Source organism: Tribolium castaneum, chromosome 3 (assembly GCF_031307605.1).
Source record: "Tribolium castaneum strain GA2 chromosome 3, icTriCast1.1, whole genome shotgun sequence".
Lineage (NCBI taxonomy): Eukaryota > Metazoa > Arthropoda > Insecta > Coleoptera > Tenebrionidae > Tribolium > Tribolium castaneum.
In genome coordinates, this window is record NC_087396.1 from 15,018,465 (window position 1) to 15,040,575 (window position 22,111).

At 36.2% G+C, this 22,111-nt stretch overlaps 2 protein-coding genes across 2 annotated transcripts; both read right to left on the reverse strand.

The window, feature by feature from the left end:
- Nucleotides 1-917: 917 nt before the first annotated feature.
- SMC5 (Structural maintenance of chromosomes 5) lies at nucleotides 918-5,677 on the reverse strand. Its single transcript, XM_970574.4, has 9 exons — nucleotides 5,519-5,677; nucleotides 5,329-5,470; nucleotides 4,627-5,283; nucleotides 4,368-4,575; nucleotides 4,035-4,321; nucleotides 2,550-2,928; nucleotides 2,306-2,499; nucleotides 2,076-2,258; nucleotides 918-2,025 (listed from the first exon to the last, which is right to left on the reverse strand). The coding sequence occupies exons 1-9, from the start codon at nucleotides 5,563-5,565 to the stop codon at nucleotides 991-993; spliced, it is 3,132 nt and encodes a 1,043-aa protein (XP_975667.1). The 5' UTR covers nucleotides 5,566-5,677; the 3' UTR covers nucleotides 918-990.
- A 982-nt stretch (nucleotides 5,678-6,659) lies between these two features.
- On the reverse strand, nucleotides 6,660-17,786 carry LOC664579 (microtubule-associated protein Jupiter). Its single transcript, XM_970575.5, has 4 exons — nucleotides 17,606-17,786; nucleotides 7,464-7,642; nucleotides 7,302-7,391; nucleotides 6,660-7,248 (listed from the first exon to the last, which is right to left on the reverse strand). The coding sequence occupies exons 1-4, from the start codon at nucleotides 17,665-17,667 to the stop codon at nucleotides 7,091-7,093; spliced, it is 489 nt and encodes a 162-aa protein (XP_975668.1). The 5' UTR covers nucleotides 17,668-17,786; the 3' UTR covers nucleotides 6,660-7,090.
- Nucleotides 17,787-22,111: the final 4,325 nt, after the last annotated feature.

Sequence of the window (22,111 nt, forward strand, 5' to 3'; positions counted from 1 at the left end):
TTATAAGAGGGCGGAGACACTATTATGATCAATCTAGATATTCAAAACGTAAAACATCGTTTTGAACAAAGTTTTAAAAAATCATTTTGATTCGGATTAATTGATTTTTTGTTAAAGTCTCGTCAGTTTTTATTTTCTTACGACGCACCGTTTTGGGTCAGCTAGAGGATTCAAATAAAGACGAGATGTAGTTTTATTTCGAGCATAGGTCCGTAAGAACTTTTCTTCTTTTTTATGTAAAATATTTCAAAATTTTTTTGACATTTATCGGGCAATAACTTCGGAACTAATAGACGTAACCTTAGTAAGTTTCTCATCGTTGGAAAGCTATTTTTTATAATCCATTTTTTCAAAAAAAATTATTCTATAATTAATAATTTTCGAGGAAATTGCAAACAAGTGCAAAAATTAAAAGAAATGTTCATAACTTAAAAACCATTGAGAACTTGGCGATTTTCTTAACGCCGATCGTTTCCCCCGATCATTTTACATGGGTTTATATCAAAACAGTTCTACTTTTTGGAACAGTTTTGACGCAATCGATGTTTGAAAAGTGAGTGTAAAGAAGTTCTTGATATTCATTGGGTAATAAGTAATAACTCCGTAACCAATAGATGTAACTCTACTACGTTTATTATCGTTGGAAAGCACTTTTCATAACCATTTTTTTCCAATAAAGATCATTGTTTTCCGACTAATAGATTACGGGAAAATTGCAAATAAGAGCCAAAAAGTGAAAAAAAAATGTAACTTCTTATCATTAAAACTGTTGAGAAATTGGACATTTACTCTGGCTAAGAAACCTTGACCTAAGAAATCACCCCGAAAAATTTTAAGGTTTTTCCCCGAGACCTGCATATCGGTAACTCCATAACGATGTAAAACACCGGGTACGGTGAAAATAACAACAACCCCAATTTAAGAAAGAATCTTTATTTAGTAAAAACATAGTATCTGTGAAAATATAAAACAAAAACACAAACAAAACAATTAATGTATTAGCGCTCTTTGCGGGTTACACAATTTGGACATGCCCCACTTCCTGTCCGGCTCCACAAACGGTCCGTTGTGCACAATATGCACCATCGTCGACCTCGAGTAGCTCAAGTTGGGTACTAGCTTCGGCGTGATCAAAAAATACTGCGCCGTGTCGGCCTGACTGGTCGACTCCACCAACAAATCGAAAATCCTCCGTTCATTATTCACATCCATCCCTTGATTAATCTCATCGACGCATCGAAAAGGCACTGGAGTCAATTCTTGCAACGCCAACATAAACACTGCCGTCGCCACAGCCCTCTCTCCTCCACTTTGAACCACACTGTTGAGTTCTTGCATCGGCTGTCCATTGCGATAGGTCACTTTGATACGCAGCCCGTAATTGGAGAAGTCTTGCTCGTCATCGCCCGGGTTTATGGAGACTTCCCCCGCACAGCCCATCCGTTCGAAAGCCGTGGCGAAGTTGGCGTTAATCTCAGTGACCAACTGGCCAAGCGGACCCAACCACTCCTCCCGCAGTTGGTCCATCTTGGCCGAGATTTTGCTCAAATCGACGTGAGCCCGTTCGATGCTCCCTTGTAGGTTTTTGATCGTCTCCACCCGTTCTTCATACTCGCGCATCTCGTCATCATCGGCTGTACTTAAGCACTCAATCTTGGCGTTTAATTGCAACTTCTCCTCTTGAAGCTCTCGCAAGTCGGAAGAAAGCCGCTCGTGGGTCTCCCGAAACTCCTCGAAAGCCTCATCCCCAGGTGTATAACCTTTGGACAAGCCTTTGGCCTTCTGAAGGGCCGCTTTGGCTTGACCCTTCACGTTGGCGTAAGCCTCCTTGACCTGGTTTAAGGTCGCTTCACTCTCCTCCATCAAGCGTCGCGCTTCCACAGCTTTGTTTTCCAAATAGGCGGCATGGCGGCGCGCTTTCTCAATTTTAATAAAGTTCAATTCGCTCTTAACTGTGAGGACTGTTAAGGACTCGTAGGTGTTTTTAAGTTCTTGGGACAATTGTGGAAGAACTCGGATGACTTTCTATGGAACAAACACTAATTTTTGCTACAGTAGGACAGGGACGTACTTACTCGAATTTTGTTGCGCCCTTGGGCGCGAATCTCGTCACCGTTGGACGACTGTTGTTGCAACTCTTGCACCTTTCGCTGCATGGCAACAATACGAGTTTCAATTGTTTGGACTTGCTGCTTGATGCTGTGGATATATTTGTGTTCCTCCCCAAGTTTTGAAACTTTCTCATTAATAAGCGAAATCTGCGCCGATTGGTTTAGTAGGGGAAAAAGTACAAATTAAGTGTTACCTGTGTGTCAAGTTCTTTCATTTGAGTGTCGCATGTGTCGAAACTATTTCTAAGCTCTTGCATTTGGCCACGAAGTCTCTCCAATTGTAACACATCAACAGATATGGAGAAACCCCCGTTTGATCTAATTTCGTTCTGTCTTATACTTTTAGCTTTGGTGTATCGGGAGTAGCTCACCGAATATTTCACCTTATCTGAATAAAAATTTCAAACATGTCCAGAAACACCGGTATTGCGGACTTACCACTAAAGAAAACCCTAATTTGGGAAGGCACTGCTTGGAAGAACTCGTTTGTTTGTTTATTGCCGATTGGAATATCATGCACTCGGTACGTCTTACATAAGTACCTCATTATTGGCTCAGGGGCGGTAAATAGTGAGTGCATGTAAGCGTACAAGCCATATTTTCGCAACTGCTCTATAGGAATAGAAGGCTGATAACGTGATACGTGGTCATTGGGATCACCAGCATAGAGCACGTTGACTGTCAGTTGCTTCTCATTTCTCAAAAGGCGAATCAAAGCATTCATATCGTCTTTATTAGTGCAAGTAAAGGCCACGCGGTCACGCAGCGGAATGACATTCTCAACGTACATCGCATTTTTCGAGTCAAGAACGTTGAGCTATTAAAAAATAATTCTACTTTAAAATATTTCAAAATGTATCTGCTGTTTCAAAACTAGAAAAAAAATTTCAACAGCGCATCTTACGTTTTTTGAGGTCAAATAAGACACAAATTAAAATAGGATCGTATGTTAAATTAGACTGGGAAAAATTTAACGCTAAGAAAACCCACAAATAAATGAAAAATAAAATCAATTGTGAAAAATAGCGATTGTTTTTATAGTTTTAAAACAGATATTATTATATTAATAGTTATACTAACCCGTCTAATTTTAAGCAGAATGAAATCAAAAACTCTGGTAATTAAATAACGGTACAAGGCCAACAAAAAATTTCACGTAAAAACAACATTACATTCAAATACGTAATAAATTAGTGCAAAAATTTTACCGAAAACTATACAGCGTGTATACAAAATTACAAAATAGCGCATAGTTCGCTGGTACGTTTCTAACAGAAAACGTACAGGAAACCTCTAAAAAAATAATTTTCTTACATTTCTGTATACGGGATGTATAAAAAATGCGTATATTAATTTACCTGGTAACCGAGCTCAAAAAGTAAAACATTTATTCTATTTCTATTTTTCAATAAAATTTCGCAAATTTATTTAAAAATTGGAAAGAATTTTGCAAAATTGTATACAGAAAATTTGTTGTAATTGGTAAGTTTTATTATGTGGAAAAATTAACACACGTATTTCTGACACACTGTACAGGAATCACAATTTTTTAAATTGAATGGTTATTATACATAATTTTTAATTTTGTTGACGTGGAAGAATAGAAGAACTTCGTCTCTACCATAGTTCTATCACCGATCAAAAATAATTTAAGAAATTAAGAGAAAAAAATCTACACTTTGCTTCTCAATACTGCTTAGAATAATTCGGAGGGATTTTATAAATTATATTTCTAGAGTTTGTTAAAATATGTGCTATGACGTACTGAAGAGCTTATCCACCAATTAAAAAAAATCTAACTTTGCTCTAGGAAAAAAGAAAATATGTAAACAATTAAAGTTATACAATATTAAACTTCTTGCAGAAAAGTATCTCGATCAATTGTTTGGGTTTAAATTGGTTTTTAGTTAAAAAAAACCTTACCTCTAGCATTATAGGCTCATAAATCTCTCCCTTGAAAAGATTTCTGTTGTTCCTCAGCCAAACCACCGCTTCATAGGCATCCCTGTCCACGCGCTGCAAATAATTTAGCCTTTGTTGTTTCACATTATCAATTCTGTTGATTTCGTTTTCGTAAGCCCGTAATTGCGCCGACTTCGTCTGCCTTGACGCAACGATTTCATCTCTCTGATTCTGCAATTCGCTCACGTGGCGTCGAAATTTCTGCATTTCAGTCGTTAGTTTTCGAACTTTTTGTTGAACTTCCTCGTCTGCAGAATAGTGTAAAAAACAAAAATGATAGATATGAGAAAATACCGTTGCCACACTGATTGAGTAGTTCTCTTTGCGCGACTTTCAATTCTTCAATTTTAGAAGCCATGGCTTCGTTTTCTTGATTCTTTTGCTCAATGATGGCAATCTGATCATTCATTTTCTGCTCAATGTCCCTTATTTTGTCTTTGGTTTGCTCAATTTTCTCCACATAATTTCGGGCGGACGCTTCATGCTCGCGAATGGTGCGTGTCTGAAAATTATAAATTACAAAACGCCACGAGGAAAAACAGCCAGTAATTACAATATTTGAGTTTGATTGTTGCAGTTCTTGAACCACTTGTTTGGCCTTTTGGATTTCTTTTTCCGCAGGTTTAGTAGCGCTCTTGTGTTTTTCGTAAATTTTGGTCGCTTTAGCCAAGTCAGCTTTTGTTTCGGTCATTTTCTCGTAGAGATCATCATACTGTAACCAGGCTATTTTACGGTCTATGCCTTCAATCTGGCTTAAGAATTTCTTCTTCCTACTAAAATTCTCAATCTTGCCTTCTAATCGCATATTAGCGTCGCGGGTTTCCTGCAACTTCGCTCCGTTCTTATCGATTGCTTCAGTAAGCTGTTTGTGATTATTTTTACATGCTATTAAAGCCTCCTGCTTTTCTATTAAATCAGTTCGACATAGAGCTACTTGAGTTTCCTTCAATAATTGTTGTTGGTTCATTTTCGCGAAATCCTGAACCCGGTCTTGGGGCAAAAACTGGCACAAATTATCGACTTGTATGTTGTACTGCTTGATGCAATCCATTACTTCTTTCAGTGTTACTCTCTGATTGTTTACAAGCCACCCTGTTTTGTCATGCGTATTAAAAATTCGTGTAATCTTAATAAAATCATTGTCTTTTCTGCCTTGCAAGTAAATATGAATTGTGGCCTCTTCACAGTTGTGTTTCACGTATTCAGACACCTACAAGCTGGCTTGCATGACTTCAATAACAAATTTGGAACTCACCCTAACGCCTCTACCAACTGTTTTGGGGTTACCCCCAAGTCCCAAAATAATAGCAGCCACGATTGTAGACTTACCCGTGCCGTTGGGGCCAATCAGCATGTTCAAATTGGGGCCCGGGTACAGCTCCGCGTAGCTGTAAGTCCTACAAAATTCAGTGAACAACAACCACTCCCAAAATGTGGGGACTTACACAAAGTTCTTCACTTCGATTTTCCGTATACTGCCCACTTTGAACATTGCTAATAATAATTACTATTAATTGATAACAAATACACAAACATAACCTCGATACTGTAGTTTCCCGCGAACAGTCTGCGCTCTGCGCCTAAATTAAGCAAGGAATAAAAATCCAAACGACCAGCTAAATATTGGATACGATTTTTGTACTTTTTATTTGGGTAGTAATAAAGCGATTAGTAATAAATTCGATTGTGATCAGTAAAAAATAATAAATGATTAGTATTTAATTCATTTTTGCACAGTAAAGAAATTAAATAACAAATAAACCACGCATAGTATTTTTTATTAAATTTGACCAGTAAAAAAATCGTATATGCACAGTATCTAGTTTCACTAGTTTCAGTTTGCTCAGTTTAAATAATAAAAGCTCAGTTGCTAGCTTGCAGGCTGGGACTTCGCCCTAGAGACCTAGAAGAAAACGTACTCCTCGAACGATTAAATTCAAAAACGTAAAACTCGAAATATGGAATTTTACACTCTCTAGTTTTGAGATGCTATTATTTACTGTGCATTTATTATTTTTACTTTGCATCTATTATTTTTACTGTGCATTTATTATTTTTACTGTTTAATTATTATTTTTACTGATCAAAAATACTTGTATAATAAAATACTGTGCATCTAATTTGTACCGTTTTTATTTTACTAAATAAGAAATAAGAAATAGCAATTATCTCCGTGACATTATTAATACTGCGATAAAGTAGATAAATTTTATAGTTATTAATAATACAAGTGCAAAAACAAGGGCTGCCAAATATGCAACGAGCGTTAGCGAGTGTTATTCTTTTTTTTTTGTTGGAACAAAATGTATTTTAAATTTTTTTTTTATTATTTTAAATTTTAAATTTAAACATGTTTTAAGATAGTGTTTATAATCGAGGATTCGGATATTACGAAGAAGGCTAAAAAGTTACCAACAAAGAAAATTGGTGTTTTAAAGGTGAAACCTCTGATGAATGACGATTTGAAATATTAAAATTTTTAAAACTTAAAAACAGTGGGAACGATTGAAATTATAAATTAGACGACAAAAAAATTGGAAAACAAATTGGAATAAATTGGAGTGTTGTAAAAAAAAGACAAAAAGCTATGTGTATAAAAATTTATTCTACAATACTCTTCGTACATAACGTAAAAATAAAGCTACTCCTAGGAAGTAATATAATTATAAACATGATATAAAAGCTTCTAATCCAAATTACAAACTAACATGATTTATGAAGGCATAAAGGCATGATGATATGGATAAACTAGTAAATCCGAAGTGTTATATTGCTTATAATGTATACCTAAGAGAGGCAATAAATATTTTATTATATTAGTTAACCGTCTCGGAAAGTCGCACTCGATAAATACTTCTTTATTTATTAGTGCCCAGATGTTAGTATAATTTATTACTTAAAAATATATAAAACCTACGTATATATTTAAGTTCTACAGTAAAATTTGGTTTATGAAACAAAGGAGAACAGTAAAAAATGGACGAATGTAGAGAAAAGAAAAGTCCGGATAAAAGCACTTATTCAGTCGCGACGTTCCCATTCATGGGTTCATGGTTTCCGTTTAGCATCGGAGTGGAAGTACCATTAACATGGGCGAAACCGTTTTCGACAGGTTTGGTTGGGGTCGTAGCAGGGGTCACAATGGTGTACACCTCTCCAGTTACTGGATTTCTCTCTGAAAAAAAAACTTTATAATTAATTGCCCAATCTCAGAGGCGATTTTCTTACCATTATGGACTTTGGGCGTGGTACGATTCCCTGGCTTTTGGTCCCAAGAGGCGACTCCGTCACCAGTCACTGGGTTGCGATTTGTGACATCTGCAAGCAATCGATTATCACAAAAAGCCACAATTGAGTTTGATTGAGCTTAACAAGTAAATCGCTATTTACCTTGTTTTGTCAACGAGGCTCTCCTAGGTGTCACCTTCTTAGGCTCCGGGGTTCCAAACAAACGGGTGAAGGAGTCGGAATGGGAGGATCGGCGCGGCGTTAGCTTCGAGGATGGCGAATTGTTGTTCGACGGTGGCGTGCACAGGACATTAAAGATCTCGCTGGAGGGGTTACGTACTCTGCAACAAAATAAAAAATTGCAATTCCTCAAGTGCATATCCTGTATTAAATGTGATGTCCGGATGTGACAATTACAACGCTTTCGACTTCTTGCAGTTAACTGTCATAAACAAAGTCAACTGATTTCGTGGTTCTTGCACATCCGGTGAACGTGAGAGGATGTAGGTTACACCACCGGTGAACAAAAATTTCAAGAATCATATGCCCTTCAGCGCGCTAAACACAATGGAAGTTGGTTCACCCACACGTGGGTTGGTGATGGACTAGGTACAGTCATGCGAGAGGAGACTCTCCTTCGCATAAAAGGAAGTCGAATCGGTGATAATTTTATCGTTTAACTTCGAAAACGTGAGGCATGGACCGTATCGTGGACCGTGGGTTGGGTTTACATGCGTCGGCGGATCCGGAAAATGAAGAGGATATCGGCGTTTAAGGCTTCCTTTGCACGGGCATTTTGTGGGTTGTGCCATAGGAAATGGCAAACCAATTTATGAATTCTCCAGCAATTTTCTTCAACACTAATTTATGTGATTTCAAACAATTGCAGCCATAAACCAAAGAAGAGGTTTATTAGTTGTCTAATCTTCATTATCGCACTCAGTATAACCCGGAGCGTAAAAAGTTCTAAGTTCTCCGTTGATCCGAGCTTTTATGGCTCACTTTTCCAGAAATGATAAAATCTACTTTCTTCAACGGACATCCTATAGGTGGGACCTCAGTCTTGTAAAAGCAACACAATTATAAGAAAAATAATAAAAAAAACGTAATTTTTATAAATAGATTAAAAGTAGTTTTTTAATATTTTTTAACTCTGGTCCTTTGATCTCTGATCTAAAGTAGTTTGTGAAAGTGTGCGAAAATTGAGGAATGTTTTACTGATTTGCGGGCGAGGTGGAGGTAACCCAAATATTTGAGATAAATATCTTCGGCGATTAATTCCCGAAATCGTTTGTGGTTATTTATTTCGTGACAGGCGGAGATCAGCGGTGAAGAAGAAAGGCGGGTATGCGTGCATATCCACTGAATAAAGATTAGATTTTGAGCTTTGCGAAGTAACAGCACGAAATTGCAACAAGTCTGGAATGCCTCAAAAAACCCGTACTAAAAGCTTGATATCTTCATGAAACTTTAATCAGTCTTGGACTGATCTATTTGCTCGTTAATAACCTGCAGAACGTGATTCGACATCTTTATCTCCCGTGCCGGATCCAAAATTGAAAATTCCTGCTTTCTCCCGACAGAAGCCTATTATTAACATTTCAATCTCTATCACTCCTAATAGAATGTTTTTAGCGCTCTGTGTAAAAAATTAACAACTCGTGCGTGACAATAACATGTATTTATAGAATCACCAAATTTTTGAAACCGTTAACAGGTCTAAAAAATTAATTAGCCGCTGCGAATAATTAAGAAAAACCTCACTGGCCGGTTGCGATTTGCGGTTAGCTGGCAGGAGGTGAATATAACCATTTATTTTATGCAATGGCGTTACGTTTTTCATTTAAATGTATGTACAATTAGTACCGATGAGTAATTTTATTTATTTTTTCTAAGGATAAATTGCATGTAATTTGTTAAAGCAGTGGAGTGTGGTCGTGCGTCTTCCCACTCATTGTCTGGGTTAAAACACACGATTATCATTGTCTCTTGGTTTCCATACTGTGTAGCATCGATGGTATAATTACGACGAAATTAGCGTAAGCCAGATGCACCCGCGACAATTTACTCAATTAAGGTTTATGACCCACTTACATTACGTAAATGGAGAGCTGAGATAAAAAAAGATGCAGAAAGTGCAGATTAGTCGACTCAAAGGAAGGCATCGGTTTCAAACCCACACACTGCAAGAACATTATCTGTCAAAGAATGAGTTATTATGTAATGACTTCAAGTGGAAGAGTTTCCTGGTGTTGCTTAGATTAATTAAGAGTACAGTCGTGTAATCCGCGGAAACCAAATGTACTCGGATCGGATTTCGGGATATACTTGTATGGGTTGAAGGGTCGACGATCGCAAAAATTCTTCTAAAACACCAATTAGTGTACGTAACGTGTCCATTAAGGAGGAAGTCCTAACAAGCAGACAACCGGAGCAACCATCTATGAACAAATTGTTTTCCACAGTAAACCAGTAGGAGGACTTAATGGCCCTCGCTAACAATTAACCGAGATATGTGCTCTATTAGAGAGGCTGTTGACTCTGACACAAAACTGGAACATCAATCGCAAAGGGCGACAACCCTTAAATACAAATCGATAATGATGAATCATCGTGGAAACGGACATCTGGATGTAATCCAATTGACCCTAATCCTGGATTTTCCTACTTTCGGAGAGGTGGCACTATGTGATTGGGATCCATTAGATTCAATTATTGCAATCAAGTTGGCGCGATTTTGATTACACGAATTACACTACAGTGGAAAATTACATTTAATTGGGCCTGAAATGTAACCAGCAAGAAGCTCACGATGGCCATAATTAGAACGTTTCCTTTCTCAAGTCACACCATTAGAAAAAAGTTAACTATAGTACAGCAACAAGAAGCAAAGGAAGACTGAAAACAATGCGAAAAAATTAACGGAGGTAACACCTCGGACTTTATCACCAAATTGTTTGTCTTGGTACGAAACCAAAACTAGAAAAGTGTTCCAAATGAAAAATACATAATTATAAACACATAAATCTTTACAAAGCGGTTTGAAAAAGCAAAGTAATTGTTTTGAGAATTAGTACATTTTAGTTACCACAGCTTAGCTGTTTGCGCAATAAAAAAATGCTGAGGCGAGAACATAAACTTGTACTAAAAATGTGCTTAACATTAAAAAAAACAACATAGATACTGTTTAATATCGTCCTGATGATGGCAACTTGGTTGCCGAAACACTGTTGGACAAGTGAATATTTTCCTGAAAGAGGTGACTTCGGAAAGAAATTCTTCCATTGCCTGCACAAGTGCCGTTTTAGTTGCAATCGATTTGTAGTGCTTTTATCTTCCGATCATCAAGAACAGTAAAATCGTACGAGGCATGTCCGTTAAAACGGCACGGCACAATTAACGTGCAAATAACGTCGTTAAATTAGAAGCAATCATTTGTTCGTACTGTACAACCACCGGAGAAATGTTTAATTCATGTTTCGGAAAGGCGCTACAAAAAAATAACGGTCGGCAATTATAAATCTTTAACTAGTTTCAAAAATAGGAGAAAGAAAGAGGAGAGCGCGCTGCCGATCAGCATATGAAAGAAAAAAAAGGAAACAAAACAGTAAAACAGGTGAATATTTATGAAGAATGTAACAAGCTACCTTTCAAGGCCACCGATTATCTCTTCTATTTTTGGAGCGGGCTATTAAGACCGGAATGGAAATAATAGGGGAAAACACGGAGTGGACATGTTTATCACTTTTTTTTTCACTGGTGGTGTGGAAAGTCGGTCTAATTAAACCGCATCATTGACGGATTAACGAGTTTATCGGCTAGAATAGGAACGGACCACCGGCAGAAAATTTAAAGCAGTAACAGACATCATTTTATCTCGCCCTCCTGAATAAACAAAATATTTCTGGAAACCGCGTCTGCTCTCGCCCGGATTTAGACCCCCCATGTCAGTCACCATTTCTCACGGATGACTTTCATCTAAATTTAGAAAGGAATTAAAATTCGACTAGTCTCATAGCTTCCGAAGGGAGGCACGCGATCGGCTGTATTGGCTGTGCTTCAAATTCGATCCAAGACACGCGAATCGGACGTAAATTATTTTGATAGACGTCTGGGGAATTGTACAGAAGCTGTAACAAAAAAACAGCACGGAGGAATCTGGCCCTGCTTTCGTTAACTGATTATTAATGCAGGCATTGATGTTTCGGTTACTTCCTGAGTAAGACACGCCAATTAGGCAAAGCAACAGGAAAATCAACACCTGTATACGAATCTACAACTCGTAATCAAGGCGGTCCAGAGACCGTTAACTGTATAAAAATTGGGCCAAAATCTGGGCTCTTTTAATATCGTTCACTGGCAGTGAGATGGCAAGTTTCTAACAATGCAATCGATTGTTTTCCGATTGTTCCTCGAAAACAAGACTCCGTTATAATACTAGATAAAAGTTGTGGTGTCAATGACATATCAGGAAGATCGGGAGTTTAGACCGACAGATGTTAAATGAGTGTGTGGTCGATTAATCGATTTTTAACCATGTCCTGTTTATTTACCCAGCCGGACACGGAAGTCGGAAGTGGAAATGAAACAAAAATGCAATTTTTTAATCACACCCATCAGTCGACTTTATAGATTCTTAATTAATTCAATCTGAAAGAGCCAATAACGAAATGACTTGACAAAATAATTAATTAAGTGTTAATTGATAAAAGTCAAAGGTTCGATTGGATTGATATGACGGCAAGGTTTCGAAAATTTTAATTAAGTGATACAATGGATATTGTCTTCTTGAAAAAAATTAGTGAAAGTTGGTCATACATTAAGAGAACAGTTGTTGGTTGGTAAAAGACCAGGAATGTTCCAAATGTGCATATTTCTGGAATCTATTTACTAAACAAAGGACAAGATAAATATGTGCGTACACCTCACGACTTTCTAAAATAATTAATTGCTTGTTAACTAAATTGTGTGAAAATTTGAACACTTTTACGCTTTACGCGGATTGTGGAAATTTTGTTGGTTCGTAGTGGAAACAATGACTTAAATTTTAGTGAAGCTGAACAGAGATAAATCATACCTAGTTGGGAAAAGGCAAAAACTTGAAACATCCCACACAGAAGCAGTGCCATATTACTGGAGGCACAATGTAGTATGTACCGGACTGACATGAAAAGTAGTTTAATAAATTTGATGTTAAATGAAATCCGGTTCAAATAAGCTAGTTTATGGCACTACAGAATAATATGTCTCAAAATAAGTAAACCTAAATGTCAAACTCGTATGTCGGAGACAACCGGGCATACGCAGATATCTGATTTAGCCTTTTAAGGCAAAATAAACTTCAAACATAACTACAACACTAAACGTCCACGTAGTTTCACTCAGATAATGTTTCTGCATAATGGGATGGTATGATCTTTTTACTGCAGTACTTAAAACATATATGACATTTCAAGTAATTATTTTAATGTTTTGTGGGCACAACTCACAAAAACACCGGAAATAAAACATATTAATTAATTAAGCTTTTCCACTTATACCTCATGGTGTTTTAATGAGTTGTGAAGAAAATACTCTGCACCCTTCGTAATTCCATCCAAGTTAATCAAATATTTATACGCCACCCACCCTTCTGTACCGCGCTGGCGTTACAGGGGTGTATGACCTAAAGTTGGCATAGTCCTGCTGCACGCGATGCGCTCCCTTTATTACACCTCGTCGTCTACAAGATGATTCCACAATTTACCTAATCTTGAATCGGCTTTTATTCAATCTGTATGTTCCCCGGTCGATTTAAATCGCCGCACTCGTGTTTTACTGGCCTACATTTCCAAATATTTAAATCGCGCTGTGATGAATGAGCGCCGATAAGGTGGTGCATTATGGTCGCGAAAATTTGCATATTCGCAATATTGAAGAGGTTTTATTAATTGCCGAAGCACGCTCGCCTTGGGGTCGATTATGCACAATGGCAAAGATCCGATTCTAACACAAAAAGTCGCGGATGTAGTCGAGTAATTTACAACAGTTCGATAATAAATGAGCTTGAGAACGACTCACAATGAATATCTAGTCCTATAAATACTTCAATGGTGTTGTAATTACTGCAGAAAGGCGGTAATTAAAGAAGACTGAAACAGTTTAAGAATCGTTTAAAATACAAATGGAGAGAAAATGTGTCGCATGCCGCCCCTTGTTTTCAGACAATCGCACTTTTTTCGGAGATGGACGATAAATAAGAAAAAGGCCTATTGTAAAATTTGTGCAACTTTTATTCCAGTCGTTTCCTTTTTAGATAGACACAATGAATTCTTTCGCGTTATTGGAACGGGAAGTTTCTCAAGGTTTTTCGATAGCAAAAACCCCGTCTTGACATCAATGGGAAAATCAAAATCTCAACTACAAGCATACCAAATCAGTTTCAATCGGTTGATAATAGAATTGTGGCGACTGGACACTTCCGCAGATTGGAAAAACACCGACTGACCTTAGGAGAAGCGATGGCGCGGAAATTTTGCAGAGAATGATACCAATTTGTCAATGATTAGTCAAAAAAATACCAAACTCAAATGATTTATCTGCAAATGTGCCTAACCAGTTAACATTCCACAGATTCTACGTTTGAACCCTAGAATCCAGAATGTCTAGCCGGTACCGAGTACAGATATTGAAATAACTTAATAATCTGAGTTTCCTATTAAAAGTTTCTTTTTTTAAATTTTCTTAAAAAACAAATAAAAACAAATTATCATGGTTTAACCCTTCATATCAACTCTTTGAACTTAAGATTTATTTTTTTTGGTTTAACTTTTTTAATTTATCCATCAATGTACACGTGTACTAAAACTAACGTGTTTAGATAGCTACGAAAAAGAATACTGTCCAAGTGCGTCCACTAGCTAACTGTACTTAAAAAATTCATTCAGTCCAGCCACTTAAAAGAGCGCAGTTATAATACCAGGTTATAACACGTAATATTAAATAATTCCCAATTACCAAGTGCACATAGCACATTTTTATCTTTGTGTGAACGCATACTCGTATACAAAACGGAAGAGATCCACACCGTATTATTTCACGCTCTGTAAATCAATTCATATATTTTTTTCCACCACCGCTTACAATAAATATCAGTCTGGAGAGAATAGATGAACCTGAAGGGCCGCGTCCGGCACATTCATCAAATTTTTTCCACTTCAAATCTACGGCTTCTAATGGAATAAGTCGCCGCTTCCTCGACATCCGTTACGAAACGTTTGAAGATACGGTTAGTCTAGCGATTTCAAGAATTATCATAAAAAGCCGTCGGGAAACGTAGAAAGTCTCGGATGGAAATTCTGGGAAGGTGAGTCGGTGGTCGGCATTCCGGGACATGTTCACCCATATCTCACATCGTGGAAAATGACCGGAAGTGGCAGTCAGAACAACTAGTTTTTATCTATCGAGATAAGAATTGATTTGGGGACTTGGCCAAATGAGACCAACTTGGGTAAATGAGCCCACAAATCGATTGGAGTCACCGTACGCATTGCGGTACGAAAAATGCACACGGACTTATCCAGGTCACTCCGGAAAATAGATGAAAAGCTCGACAATTCATTATCGCTTGTTTTCCTCGGGTGTGTCTCTACTCTCACCTCAATAACTCATATTTTCACTCAAATGCAAATTCGCATCGATTTTCAGCAAAAACATCGACTTTTAACCTACAGAACCAGATATAAATAAAAGTAATCTCCCATCTAGCCTAAAAAAAGCGTTTCGTGCAAATCCAAAATCCTCATTAAGTATTCAAATCTGTCACAATTCAGGCCGTAATTACGACAAATTCAATTATTTGTGTGAAGGAGAAGGGCCTCACGAGCTGATTTGATTCCTTTCACCCGGTCCAGTGATGGAAAAAATTTTGATTTAATAGATACCTTCTCCTTACAAATTTTGACAAGTCGGATCCGTGCTGGCCGCGGGCCCCAAATAGCTCAAGTGAGAGTTATTTTGTTGTTTATGAGGAGCGAAGGAGGAATAATGTGATCGGAAATTTGCAAAAATTGGCCCCAATTCCCAATAATTGGCACCAGCGTACCGTTACTGGCATGCACCATGGTCAAGGCGCTCGTGACGCCATGGTGCATGCCTTTTTAATTTTTGCGCGGAACGGGCTATGCAAATATCACGATTTTCACCGGCCGAATTAGAAACTTGAGGGAAAATCGAAGGTTTCTAATCGAAGGCACAACGAAAAATCAGTTTGATTTTTTCATTGACTGTGAACTTGCTCGAGTTCGACCTTGCTCAAGCGACTTTCCTTTCAGAACGGATTCAGTTGCGTTATGGAATTTTAATCTCACGGGAACGTGATTAAATGCTGATAATATTTCTGGTGCTTTCTTTTAGATTAGAGGTTTTGGTGTTGAAAACCGCAGACTTTGTTGGGTTAATGTAGACGAGCATATGGTGGAGAGGAAAAAATTTCATGGCATATTGACAGTGAGTGACAGCTGGGGGCACAGTTCAGTGCTATAATGGGATCTCCCGCTGGAGCAAATAAAAATAAAAGTCACTATTAGAAACAGGAACACATGGAAATCGCGGCAAATTGGATGCAAATCGATTTTTCACCGCATTACATGCCTGTGTTTCCCGGCTAATAATGTTTGTTTTGGCAATTTAACACAATCGGAAGTCCTTGTAAAATTTGCCACAGAAAATCTATTTGTTACAACCGATCATATCACGTCGAAAACAGCGAAATCATGATTATGGTTCTTATTATAATTATAACTTCTCTTGAAGTAATTTCTAGGTGTTAGATTGGAACGGACCTTCTTTAGAAAACGGATCTGCTTAGACTGGAATTATTTCGAACCGAACAAACAAAACCATTAAAAGTAATTACAGTTTAAACTTTTGGATGCGTTCTAGTAATTTTATTTCAAAAATGTATTACGAAATTATCACGTAAAACTAATAAAATTTGGGTACTAAAATCAATTTCAGAATTTTTTTAAACAAAATAATAGTGTATTGCGTATTTCAAACCAACTGTAATTAGAACTTAATTACAACTCTCTCTTCGGAATAATCACTTTTATCGTTTAAAAATGATCACTGGCTCTCGTGTATACCTATTATTGAAATTATATTTTGTAACAAATAAAAACAAAAGTTACAAATAATTGATTCAAATTATTGATAATAGCATTCGCAATTATATAAGCAATTTATCAAATTCTCCAGATATTCCTAGTGAAACGTAATTACAGATTATCAAGAAAGAGATTAATCCCAATTAAGTGAGTTAATTATTATGATTGAAATTTAAATTGAATTAAGTTTTTTTACAACCCTTTCATATAAAAAATTCTACAGGCCCTTCACAAGCGGAAATGTGGTTTACAAAAACAATAGTTTGCATGTATTCTCATTGTTCGTCTTGAATAATAATAAATCTTTTATCCTGTATTTCGCATAAAGGGGCTGCCTGCCGCTCTTTTTATTCAATTTTCGAAAGTAGAGCCAGAGGCAAAATCGACAAATTAACACCTGTTAGAATAGGAATTTCTCAAATTCTTTCCGGTTTATTCTGTGGGTGTCTGCACACTGAAGAATAGACACCTCGGGCAGTTGATGATTATAGTCATTTTTAACATGAGTCTATTGTTACAAAGCCCAGGATTTTTTCGGCCTCTCTTCTATAATCACTGAAACGCTTTCATAAGAGGTATTGGACCAAAAGAGAAAAATGCAGAGCAAGCGTCATAACACACACGAGAAACTTTTTATAAAAAAAGTGAAAGAAAATGTAAATTGAAAAACATTACCTTACCTTTAGTTTTTTCATTTTTCTACGGATTATTATAAAAATATATATAAAAAATAATACAAAAATCAAAAATAAATTAATATAAAACTAGAATTTAAAAAAATTAAATTAATATAATTTTTTTGAAAAATAAGAGGCTTAAAAATGAACAAAATATTATTATTATTCTCCGGATTATTATAAAAATAGGTATATAAAAAATATTACAAAAATAAAAAATAAATTAATATAAAATTAATATATTTTTTTTTGGAAAAAAAGAGGCTTAGAAATTTACAAAATATTATTTATGAATGTTTTCGAATAATTTGAAAAAGCAAGATATTTCTGTTAAAATGGTAAAAATAAAAAAAATTAATTCTGAAATTTTACAGGTACGTAAATAAATACATATTATATTTTGAAAAATATTTCAGAAAGTATTTCCTGAAATAGCCTTCTCTATTTGTAAGTGGTTTCAAAATTTGGAAAAAGCCCTTACCTCTTTTTGCTGTAGCCAACTTTGTCAAGTTCGATGTGTCTGTAAGCAGCATAAGTGGCCATGGTCACTGGCAAAGAAACAACAAGCGCAAGTAGATGCCGGTAAAAACGGAAAAAACGCGCTCCGGTTATAAGCTCTCGCTGCAAATGCCAACAGCTGACTGCCAGCTCGAGGCAAAGTAGTTGCTTTTATAGCCATCATGTGCATTCATCCATACTTGTATTATTGTTTCACCGCATTTTCTGGATTTCCAGTTAATTCCAAGGGGTGGATTACAAGCCACCCTTGCAGGAGGGGCACTGATTTGGTTTCGGTCTGGGGCTCAGATTGCGCCCATTTTTCCGATAATTAGTACCGTGTACCGTGTCGCCTTGTTTGCAGAAAATTGCTGCTAGATCACGACAAAAATGAATGAAAAAGCCTGGAATGCGGGCTTTGAATGCGAGAAGTTCTCACACAGCAGGAATAGCCGACTCCGGGTAGACGGTGACGACTGGTGGCGCTGGGGCGCGGTTGTCGGGAAGGCTCTTGTCGTTAATTTTAAGTTTGTGTGTCGAAAATGTTGTGTCAAAGGCGGAAATTTTGATTGAGAGGAGACATTTAAACGGGTTTATGGGCCGATGACGTGCTGCGAAGCTCCGAGAAAATCTCGTACAATTTTATCGATGAAATATTTTGTCTCAACTCTTTCTTACAGATCAACTAACATAAATTACTCGTAGTTTTGGATTAATTAAATTAGTCACGTTTTGTCATGATATAAATTCTAAAGGTATTGGGGGTTTGAAGTCAGGTAATTCCAGAGATGGCGGTCAAATCCTAAATTATATATTCGAATATTTAAGCTGCACTGAGATCTATTATTTCTCTTGTCAATACAATACTTTATTGTTATTTGCGGAAATAAACATTTAGAAAAGATGTATACAAGTAATCGAATACCTTCTACTATCAAAGTGCTTTCCTAATTGGAGAAACAGAGAGACAAACGCACAACAATATACATTCAATATGTTCACAAATTATGTTTGTGAAAACGCACATTTATTTAGCTTTTTATTACTGAAGCTTGTTATAAAAATAAAATACCAACGCTGAAAGCAATGATTCTTGTACAATTTACATCTCTTTGATTTTTAAATATGTGTGATTAAACATAATTCATTGTTCCGTTATGTTTTATCAAAAAAATTATAAAAAAAGCATAACACCAAAAGCCAAAATTGCAAAAAATATTAGTTTTCTTCTTAATACACATGCAATGTAAATTAAGGTACAAATCATTTTTTAGACAGCCACACCCACATCTTAAATTTAGAATTACTTTATTTACCTTACACTTACAATGGATAAGTTTTACCTGTTATCTCAGTCATTACACAAGGAAGTACTTAAATAAATAATGATAATTTTGAAAAAAATATACCAGAAAATACTAAGAAAATCGCGATTTCTAAATAAAATTTGCATTTTACACGCCTGACTGTACATTCAAAAGGTAAATCTTCTTTAATTTTTTAGTAATTTTTTACTTACAGATAAAGATAATATTTGAAAGAAGTAATTTTCAACCAAAACCAAATTCTGAATTTTATACTAAACTACGCGTATTCACTTCAGTCAAATGTTTACGAAATTAGCAAAAAAAATACCAATCAGATTTTGAATTAAATGCACTTTTACATTTTAACTTTAAAAATGATTTTTATTTATGAGTTGCTACTTGTGTGTAAATTTAGATGACAATATAAACTGTAATTGGGGTAACATTGTAAAAGATTTCGATGGGATATTTGAATGCAAGCATCATAAGGTTGCCTCACCTGGTGTAAATAAGTGTGTTTTTTATATAAGTTTATAAAATTTGTAGATTCGATTTGCTTACCTCGAAATTCCAGTTATGAATCCATGTTTGTTAATCGAATAATTTTCTTTCTTAGTAATTTTACAGGGACAAAGTTTTTATACTGACAGTCAACCACGTATATACATAATGAGGTACAGTCTAATTTGTACCACTTGAAACTTACTTTGCAGTTTCTGCAGTGTATATTCTTATAATGAACATGGTACCGAGTTAACAAAGTTAACTTCCTGTCACGTACACTATCGGTAGGTTTAATGTTTGTTTTCTAAGCGAAATAGTTCTGTACATTGCTACTTTGAGAACTTTGGTAGCTTTAAAATTAATACATATTTAATAACTTAACTGCAACTCTCTTTGTAAATAGGTATAACTATTGGTAACAATTCTTATTATTCATAAAAAGAAACGAAATTTTGTAAAGTCTAGAACAGTCTAGATTATTTTTTTATTAAAGCCTTTGCTTATAAATGCTAGTATTTTGGTGGAGGTGCAGAACTAACTAATCTAAACATAGAAATGGCTGGTTGTATCTGTTTAATTATTCTGAAACTATTCAGGCGGAAAAGCCGGAGAAAGTGTAAAATTGGTAAATCCGTTTTTCGTCCCGATATTTATGACCCCTGGTCTTCAATTCGCTTTAAGATTCCATTACGATCAATCATAGCTCAAATTCGTCACGTTTTTCATGTTCATATATGTAGGTTTATGGAAAAAGCATGCGGAATTCCAGACTCGGGCCTTATCTTAATGAAATAAGATAAGAAAAAAGCAACTTTTCCGTATGAAATAAAAGTAAGTAGAACCCATCCGTTATGGCGATCCTGTTACGACTTTATTTATTATTGTCAAGTCATGTGTGGATCCGCACATCAGCTGCACAAACGCACTTTCCTTCCTCGTTCTCTTTTGCTCTAGCAAAATTCAATTACGTCATGAGAATCGTCAACCCTATAATTATTCCGGAGTCAATGTATCACAATGAAGGCCGAAATAAGACCGACACGTACGAAATGTCAACGCGCCTCCAGATTGCCGCTGGTCAATGCACGTTTCAACGTTTTTAAATTCCGAAACGTCGCTTTATTTACGCTTTCAGTCCATGAACCTCGGACTTCGAATTAACCATTTTAACTGCACTTCCGCGACAAAGTTCCACCAGCGGTGCTGGAGTTTTCAGCAAACGACGATTTTACGACTTGTTACAACAACACGAGTGTAATAATCGATTTTGTTGAGGAAAGTATAGGCAATGGAAAACGGCAATTAAAGTGAAATTGTTATTATACTGCGACACGGTCGCACAAAAGGCGAGTGTGTGAAATACGATCCAGTTTTTTCTATTCCTACCTTCTTTCATCTTCTATTTTTGCTTGTGTAAATTACACCGTAACGCTTCATCAAATTCTTGTTCTGGATAGAAAATAATCATGCCGATATGGTCTGGGAGGTTTCTGTTATGCTTACTGAACACTCATCACTCCGGAGCCAATTATTATATTGAGAATATACAAAGATTATGATTTTGTGGATTCGTACCGGGAGATAAAGGTAATTGGGAATTAACTGTTCTTTTCGTTCCAAAACGAAAAAAATCCAAGTATTGTTCCATTAAAACAATTTCATTTTTGATCCGATAATTGTTTATTGTTTCTCAATAGAAAAAATAGTTAATTTGTCTTTGGTAATAACTGCTTCCAAATAAAAGAAAATTGTAGGAGTGGCACACATAAATTAAGGCGTGCTGCGATGCTTGATTATAATGATATACATCAACAATCATCCATTTAAGATGTCCTTTAATTAGGTATTGCGTTTTATAGGCTTTACGTGCATTTGCCTGCAGATTACTTATGGTGCAAGTAAATGATTGCTCGTGTGGGCTCGTTTGGCTACTCACGAGGAATCCGAGAGTTAGAAAATGCTATTAATTTGCAAAAATTGCGCCTTAATTATCGGCCACAGTCTCATTTCCTCTTTTTTATTACGTACGACATGTTTATGGGTCTCTAAAATTCTCTCCATATCATCTCTTCTCTCTCATCCAGGAGGTAAATGTGCAAATTCCACTGCTACCTCTGTTGCATCAAATAAGCCCAGAATTTCTTTAAAAATTTCGGTTTGGGTTTTACGTATTTACGTATTATTAAGTATAACATGAGCTCGATTTAACTTGTTTTTTTCGATAATTTTTTTTTACTTTATAAACAACATATAGTTATTAATAATACGAGTGCGAAAACACAAGCTTAAAGTTCGGGGGCTGTCGTTATGGAACGAGCGTATGCGAGTTGCGTACCTGGAAAATTGTGAAAACAATGTTAAATGTGTTTTAAAATAGTGTTTACAATCTAGGATTGTAAGGCTTAAAATGTTATCAACAAAAAAATCATATTCAAGAAGTTATAACACAAGAATATGCTCTGGTTTTGGAATTGGAATTCATTCTATTTCAGTACTGGCCAAACGTGTATAATACGCGCGTTTTTCCTTTGAAGTGAGCTTTTTCGTTTGCACCACTTTATTCTAATCCGCGACATCTATTTCCTGAAAGCTCTTTGTAGAAGTGCGCTTTGTTCTAAGGAATGATTCACTCTCTCGGCACCGACATTCATTTGCGATGATGTTGTACCCTTGGTCCG